Source organism: Myotis davidii, unplaced genomic scaffold, assembly GCF_000327345.1.
Source record: "Myotis davidii unplaced genomic scaffold, ASM32734v1 scaffold1, whole genome shotgun sequence".
NCBI lineage: Eukaryota > Metazoa > Chordata > Mammalia > Chiroptera > Vespertilionidae > Myotis > Myotis davidii.
Genome location: NW_006294681.1, coordinates 3,352,698 through 3,361,424, shown reverse-complemented (window position 1 = coordinate 3,361,424; position 8,727 = coordinate 3,352,698). Strand labels below are relative to the sequence as shown.

At 40.6% G+C, this 8,727-nt stretch overlaps 1 protein-coding gene across 2 annotated transcripts in view; it reads right to left on the bottom strand.

Moving 5' to 3' along the window:
* Nucleotides 1-8,727, bottom strand: part of CA8 (carbonic anhydrase VIII) — a 79,920-nt gene that overhangs the window by 29,896 nt on the left and 41,297 nt on the right. For both annotated transcript variants that reach the window (XR_435944.2, XM_006769050.2), the window contains exons 5-6: nt 2,781-2,843; nt 292-340 (exon numbers count right to left, since the gene is read on the bottom strand). Coding sequence is in view for 1 of the 2 variants with exons in the window: in XM_006769050.2 (XP_006769113.1) it covers nt 292-340; nt 2,781-2,843 (112 nt within the window). In the remaining variant the exon portion in view is untranslated. The remainder of the gene's footprint in view (nt 1-291; nt 341-2,780; nt 2,844-8,727) is intronic.

Genomic DNA, 8,727 nt, shown 5'->3' with positions numbered 1-8,727 from the left:
GAGTATATAACAAACTCTGTATTTTGAGTGGAAATGTTAGGGGGTCGTCTTATACGCCCAGTCGTCTTATACGCCGGCAAATACGGTAGCAATTTTTACAAAAAAGAAACCCTTCATGATTAATGAAACTAGTGGTAAAGTACTTGTTATTTCAAAAGAGATATAGATATAGATATAGATTGTAAATAACCTTTATTAACTAGTAATACATAGTCATATACTCTGAGGAAAGCAATGAATGCATATCCATAGTTAAAATTCATCTTATACAATCCATACATGTACATTTACCTGGCAATAAAGTGTTAGGATTAAAGCAGGGTATTATTTTGGACTTCCCCTAAAAAATAAAAAAAATATATCCCACGTTAACATACAATTTCTTAATTGTACAATAAAAGAGTTATTAGCACTAAAGAATCCCAGTTGACATCTTTTCTAAAGGACATCACTGGACCCCATAGATTTGTGTCTCATTCTATCTTCTCATTGGAACAACAGTGCCTGGGTCCAAGAAGACACTGCTGTTCTGAATCTATGCTATTTCCTTTTCTACCACAGTTCAGTTTTCCCTGTAATTCCTGGTGTGAACTGTACAACTGCTTATCTAGTGTCTGATTGTCCCGTCACCCACTTTTCCTGCTCCTAGCACATCCACACCAGAGACATGGGCCTTGGAGTAAATGTCTGAGCCCTGGCTCGGGTAATTATTTTGACTTGACTTTCCTCCTGGTACTTTGAACTTGGCATCACAACCTGCCTCCCAAATTCTCATTTTGTCCCATTTGGACTTGGTATTTCAGCTCTCAGATCTCCTCCTCCAGAGAGGGAGATCTGTCACTCACATGAAAACATTCTCTTTCAATCCATTTTTATCAAAGCTAAATTTCATTTTCAAAGAAAACATTTGTGCCCGGGCAGAGTGGCTCAGTGGTTGAGCATCAACCTATGAACCAAGAGTTCAAGGTTCAATTGCCGGTCAAGGCATATGCCCAGGTTGGGGGCTCGATCCCCAGTGAGGGACGTGCAAGAGGCAGCCAATCAATGATTCTCTCTCATCACTGACATTTCTCTGCCCCCCTCTCCCTTACTCTCTGAAATCAATAAAAATATATTTAAGGGGGAAAAAGAAAGTATTTATGCCCTTATTCAATAATTCATATTAATAGCCATTATTGTATATAGTGCTATTTAAATTGCTCAGGCCTTTGAGACAGACAGACGTGTCACAGCAGTTGGATATCTCTTATAAGATTACTCTGTAAATGCAGACATAACAGAGAAAGTTAATGCCTAACCTCTACGTCTCTTCCTTACTTTTAGATACTCTTTGACTCATTAAAGAATTCAGCTTGCCTGACTGGTGTGGCTCAGTGGCTGAGCATCAACTGATGAACCAGGAGATCATGGTTCATCAATCAGCTGCCTCCTGCACATCTCCTATTGGGGATGTGCCCACAACCCAGGTACATGCCCTTGACCGGAATCGAACCTGGGACCTTTCAGTCCGCAGGCCGACGCTCTATCCACTGAGCCAAACCGGTTTTGGCCTGACTTATGTCATATTAGCTGAAGAAATAAAGGAAAATTTCTCCACCAAATTTCTATCAGACAAATGTCAGTGAAAAATGTGTCCTCACACCCTTTTCTACCAGCTTCTTTGACTACTCGGTGCTTTCCCTTGGTACCTGAATTCGTTCTGAGCCGCTCAGATCTCTGTGAGGGGCTCTTGTCTGGTTCAAGATGCAATGGGCTTGTGCTCGTGTAGAGCTAATCAGACTTCATTCCCAGATGGATTTCAGAATTGGCTTTGGGTCGCCTCCAAGGCCACTGAATTCTATTGACTTAATGGACGCATAAAGGCACTGTTTACAACAGAACTTGGCTTCCCAGCAATGCTAGAGTCACTGCAGGGTCAAATCAATCTTCAGCACCTTTTGTGAAATACATTATCCTATGGCGTATGTGTACTTGTCTTTATTTTTCTTTTCTTTTTTTTACCTAAGTACTGTGAGGTAAGGTTGCCATAGTTTTTATTCATTTTGTTTACACAACTTTCTGGGCGGAAAGTGTTCACCCAGCAGACCTCAAATCTTCACATTTCAAAAAATGGCCGGTCTTCAACACTGGCCCTTGTCAATATAAAATTGTATGTCAACTGTAATGGAAAAGTAAAACAACAACACATTTTTTTCAAAAAATATTTTTTAAAGAAATCTCTGTTAAAAAAAAAAAAAAAGACTGGCCCTTGGCTGGCTCTGGGCTGACCATCTCTGAGCCCTGGGAATATTCTGCCTTAAAGAGTGTTGTGTGTGCCAGCGGCCTTGGCCCATGTTGTACCAGTTTGACCAGATAAGTTGACTAATAATGTGACTTATGATGAATGTCTAGTTCAGCAGAGGATCGGGGTGGAAGGGCTGGGGTCAGAGTGGCTGAGGTCAGTCACACAGACAGGCAGACCCTAGACACCAAGGTCAAGTAAGGTTCCCTGGTTGGCAATAAATACCTCACACGTGTTATGCCACATCACTGCTGGGAGAATAGGGGTGTCGCCATGCCACTCCACCCAAAATCTATGCCTGGTTTCTCCTGACTTATGCCCATGGGCCTTTCATTGCACTGGGTTTTCACCTGTTTCCTTCCGCTGCAATAGACGACAACCATGAGAATAACAGCTTTTCTGTGAGTCCTTTTAGTGAATCCTCCAGCCTGAGGGTGGCCTTTGGGGACTGACCTCTTAGACAACCAGGATTTTTATTTTCTTTAAAACAGTGACTTACCTTATACTGAATATCCTGGAGGATTTCAGTCACAGCCTTTAGGCCTACATGTTCTTTTCCTATCTGAAATATATAAAGCATATGCCATTAACCACAAAAGTATTGAATACTTAGCTTTTGCTCAAAATAACTAATTATAGTAGCAAGGATCAAGTCCACTTGAATTTCCTTCTTGGGGAATAAATCAATGACCTTTTCATGAATAACCGGGGAAACATCCTCTGAAGGTAACTGAAGCTGTAACAGAAGCTACAGCACAAATATTAGATATGTTCTTGGACGTTTCCAAGAACCCATCTAAATTCATCATGCTGTGTACAAGGCTGCAAATATGTCAAATCATCTAACACAGCAATACAAAAGTTTCAAGGATACTTCTGAATGAAAATTCCTCATCACATGCCCAAACCTTTTCATATTTACTAGTATATCTGACATGTTTAGTTCATTAGTATAAAGATTTTATCAATGTTGAAAAATTTCATTAACTCAAAAAAGTGGGTATGTGCTTTTATAGGCTAAAGTCACCAACATCAGGACATTTCTTGATTACAACTGCACATAATTTCTATAATCACCTTTGTATTCTCAAATAATAATATGCTATTCATGACTTTCTATGTTAAAACATTATACATCATGACATCTTTTTCTTATATGCAATGCTCCAAGGAACCTGAGACTTAAAAAAAAATCTTACATTAAGTATTCTTGACTTTACATTTAAAAATTATAAGTGCAATCTGATTTCCACTTTTCAACCAAGTTTCACTGGTCCAGGATAATGGGACACCTTGATAGGGGAGAGGATCTATAACCTCAGATAATCATTATCACTGGCTTTTTCTCTTCCACATAAGTTTCTAGGGAGTGACCTCTAAGGTGCTAGAATAGCTAGCAGCATGTTTGTATTCTGTTTCTCTCTATGTGAATCAACTGTGAAACATGCTAGTGGAAAGGCATCAAGGAGGAAAGAAAAGAGAAAAGAAATCTGCACAATCTAAGATATGACAATCAGTTAATAATAATTTAGACTTTACTTTCCAAGTGTTTGCCACTCCTGAGGTAGGCTCTAAAAACAGAAAATAAATTCTCTGGTGAAAAAAATACCTGAGGCAACTGAGTTCCTGAGTGCAAAAGCCGACATGGGCCCTTCTTTGTTTTATTGGTTTAACTGTGGTGTAGCATTTGGATGTCTGTGCCTAGAGCTGTTTTCATTTCCTGCATCTCCGTCACATGATAACTCCGAAGAGTCCGCATGTGAATGTTGGAAGGCCACATAAAGTAGTGGTTCCGGAGCAAGGTCATGTGGGTTGGATGCCTGAGTTCTGATGCTGACTCACTTTTCAGCCTTGAGTAAGTTTACTTAACCTCTATGCCTCATCTATACAGTGCGGAGGATAAAAGCGATGGGGTTGAAGATAAGACTAAACCAAACAGATACCTTAGAACAGGGCAGAGTGCAATGTAAGTCAATTAATATCACCCGTATTGCTCTTACTCAGAAAGCCATACAGCATCAAGTAAGTTCTTACATATAGTGGCACTCAATAACTATCACTGGCCCCTTCTGTCTACAGAGGTTCTTCACTTTGTGGGCAAAGCTTTGTATCCAGCCACAAACTCAGGCTACTATTCCATCTTTTCCCTTTCCTTCTCTGCCAGATTTTTGTCTGCAGAGGTTACAAGCACCAAAAAGCAAGTACAGATGACACTCTGCACACTCCAACCCCTAAAGCCTACAGTAACCGAGGGGACAGCACACCTGGTGCCAAGAGTCCACCAGGAGCTAGGAGACCAGTTCACTTCTTACCTCTCACCTCTGCCATCTTTCACCACCACCCAAAATGCAAGCCCTCTGGTCACTTTCCTCTCCTAGAATTTCAGCTCTTCATTGCCTCGTATATTTCCACCTCCCCTCATTTCCCACTATGCCAGCGGTTCTCAACCTGTGGGTCGCGACCCCTTTGGAGGTCGAACGGCCCTTTCACAGGGGTCGCCTAAGACCATCCTGCATATCAGATATTTACATTACGATTCATAACAGTAGCAATATTACAGTTATGAAGGAGCAACGAAAATAATTTTATGGTTGGGGTCACAACATGAGGAACTGTATTTAAAGGGCCAGAAGGTTGAGAACCACTGCACTATGCCCTCTGAGATAGGGTAATTCCGCATCTTAGACAAGCTCTTCTACCACCTCCGGGTCTATGTGGACGCCCTCGGGTCCACACAAGGTCACAGCTCTCCCCGGCTTGGACTGGACACTGTGCAGCTCCCTCACATGAGACTGAAGCTGTGGTCAGTGCCCTGCTGTTACCATCAGGCCCATATGCATAGGCTGTCCTCTGAGTGGGCCATCCGCCACTGTCGCTATCATTTTCTTCTTGTCATTTACTGACACACTGGTCACTCCCTCACGGTCATCACCCCCTGCCATCACTCTGGAGGACTTCATCATCCATGTTAGTGACCCGTCCCCTCCTGGCATGTCTCTTTACCCTCAGCCCCATCCTACCTCTGCAAACCACCCTGGGAACGTACCCTGGATTTGTTTTCACTCTGAAAACTTCTCACCTGTCCAGCTCTCCCCTCTTGCCTCTCTTCCCGCTAAAAGCACAAGGAGCCAACGCTCAGGAGACTCTTGTCTTGGTCTCCTTCCCTTCCTGCCTATACTGACTGGCATCTCTGCAAACACTCTCCATTACCTAATCCTTTTGTCCTCCTGAATCATCTGCTATGTGACGGATCAGTGGGACAATTTGCTAGACTCCTCTGCTCCTCTACCTGGATTGAGAACCATCCACAGTACACTGTCCTGTACAATCTGAGATAACCAGGCTCATGTGGGTCTCCCACACCAACTGTCAAATCTATTATTCTTCTTTGGGCTATTCCAAAACCCAATTCCAAATCCACATTTCCTTTGCTTAAATAATTTTGCTTTCCTTTCTCAGAGATAATAAAGGTCATCAGGCATGAACTTCCCTAATTTCCTTCCTTTTCCACCTACAAATTCATCCCCTTTCTACCCACCTCTTCCTTTGGGCCTCTATTTTGAATAAAGGGTGGTTACCCAAGGTTAGTCCATACACATACGCCATATGCTCTCCATCCCATGCCCTCCTGCCCCCTCCAGGACTTTCCTATGTCCATTATCCCCTTTCTTGCTAGTATTTTTAAACCTTACACCCTCACTACCTCTTTTTGCTCAGAATAAAAACACAGGCAAATCTCAAAAATGAAACAAACGGGCCTTCACTGTACATCCCCAAGTTATTATCCCTTTTGTCTTTCTTTTCTTGAGTCAAACTCCTTGAAAGGGACATCTATACTCACTGCCCTGAGTCCCCCGCCCCCCATTTTCTCACCCACGTGTGACACCCTGGGTGAACTACAGTCCCTCTCCTCTCTGCTCCAACTGACAGTCCTTATCAGTCCTTCTTTCCTTCATGAAATTTTGCTTTCAAGTTTGTGTAATTTTACTTTCTCCTGAAAGGCACTGTCACAGAGATAACCAGAATTTTTTCTCATAGCAAATGTATGGAAAGTTAGAACAAGTGTGCATGCTCTCAGACTTCCCCTTGCCTCCAGTATTGAGAGTGTTCCTGGAAATACTCATGCTGGTTTCAAAAGTCTTGGCTTTCCACCCAATGCTCTAACTGCCCCTTCCCTTCCATACATGACCACTTGGTCACTGGTATTCCTATTTTTATTTTTTTTAAAGAATAAGACACTGAAACAACAGAGTGGAAGAATGGTTTCTGGTGCCAATTGGTGACATTAAATCGCTGTATGACTATAAACCCTGACTTGACCTCTCTGGCCCTTCATTTCTCTTCTGTAAGATAGAGGAGGAGGATGGCTAAAATGTCCAGGGTTTCCTTCACCTCTAAGTCTTCTTTCACATCAAGTATATAATAAGACAAAGTTAAAAAGATTCATCTTAGGAATTAGATTCATTTGGGGGGTGTATTTTTTGTTTTGCTTTTATAACTTTATTTTTATATTTTTATTTTTGACACAACTACACATGTCCCTACCCCCACACCCCACTTTGCCCACTGCCTCTGCCCCTCCTTCCCTCTGGCCATCATTCACCTTCGATTAAATTTTTACCTCTGAAAGCATATGGTCCACTTTTGTACATTTCACTCAATTTATATAATATACTTTGTCCACCACAGAGATCAAATCCCAACTTTATATTAACTATATCTATCAAGGTCTTTGCCCGTCTTATTTTATCCATGTTTTCTATAAGGCACTTCAAATCATCTTGGAGTGAAAATTATTAATAGCAAAGAACAAAAGAAATCCACTACAGGATTGCATTATTGATTTTTCTTAGCTTTTGCAGTAAGCCAGAGTTCACAAATATTTTCAAATTCTTTTTCCTCTGCTTTCAGAACATTTTTTTAAATCATTTCTCCCAAGTCCCTCAATGGCACTCTGAAAAAAATATCTAACAAGTAAATGAACCAGTTTCTACTAATGAATATGACTGCTCTCTCATGACCCACAAAGACCAAGGTCCCTACTTTTAAATTGTCAGTGTTCTCTGTACATGTGTTTAATGTCACCACTACTAAAATTTAAGGGAGACCAACAAATACTCTGGGTTCCAGCTCAAGATGGCAGTATAGAAAAACCCTGAGCTCATCTCCTCCCACAAACAAAAACATCTACAAGAGACCCCAAACAGCAATCTGGAGAAAGGAGAACAAAGCTAGAGATATCATGCTTCCTAATTTCAAAGTATACTACAAAGCTAAAATAATCAAAACAGGATGGTACTCATACCAAAACAGACACATAGACTAAAGGACCAGTGTAGTGAGCCCAGAAATAAACCTACATATATGGTCAATTAATCTATGACAAAGGAAGCAAGGATATACAATGGAGAAAAGACGGTCTCTTCAATTGACAGTGTTGGGAAAATTGGGCAGCTACATGCAAAAGAATGAGACAGAACCACTTTATTATCCCGTATACAAAAATGCACTAAAAATGGATTTAAGGGTTAAAAGTAAGACATGAAGCCATAAAACTCCTAGAAGAAACATAGTCAATAGACTCTTTGACATCAGTCATAGCATTATATTTTTTTTTGGATCTGTCACCTCAGACAAGAGCAACAAAAAAGGAAAAATAAATGGGACTACATCAAACTAAAAACTTTTTGCACAGTGAAGGAAACCATCAACAAAACAGAAAGTCAACCTATTGAATGGGAGGAGATATTTGCAAATATATCCAATAAGAGGTTAGTGTCTAAAGTATACAAAGAATGTATATAACTCAATATCAAAAAAAATGATTTAAAAATGGGGAGATTATCTAAATGGGCATTTTTCCAAAGATAACATACAGATGACCAACAGGCAAATGAAAAGATACTCAACATCACTAATCGTCAAGGAAATACAAATCAAAACAACCACAAGATACCACCTCACACCTGTCAGAATGGCTATTATCTAAAAGATAATAAATAACAAGTATTCACAAGAGACCACACCCTGAAAGGACACACCTGGAAAGCTCATGAATATTCTTTTAAGATCCTTCCCTTAAATATCCCCTAAAGTTCCTGCCTTTAGAAAACAGATAAAATCCCTTAAGGCAAAGGACCCAGTGCACTCACATTCTCTCTCTCTCTCTCTCTCTCTCTCTCTCTCACTCTCTCTCTCTCTCTTCTCTCCCTTCATCTCTGAAATTAATAAAAATATATTAAAAAAAAAAGAAATCTTGCCATTGGCAACAACATGGATAGACCTAGAAGGTATTAGGCTGAATAAAATACGTCAGACAGAGAAAGACAAATACTGTATCATTTCACTTATATGTGAATTCTAAAACAAACAAATAAAACAGAAACAGGTTCAGATATAGAGAACAAACTGATGGTTTTCTGGGGGCAGAGGGGTGGGTATAGGCA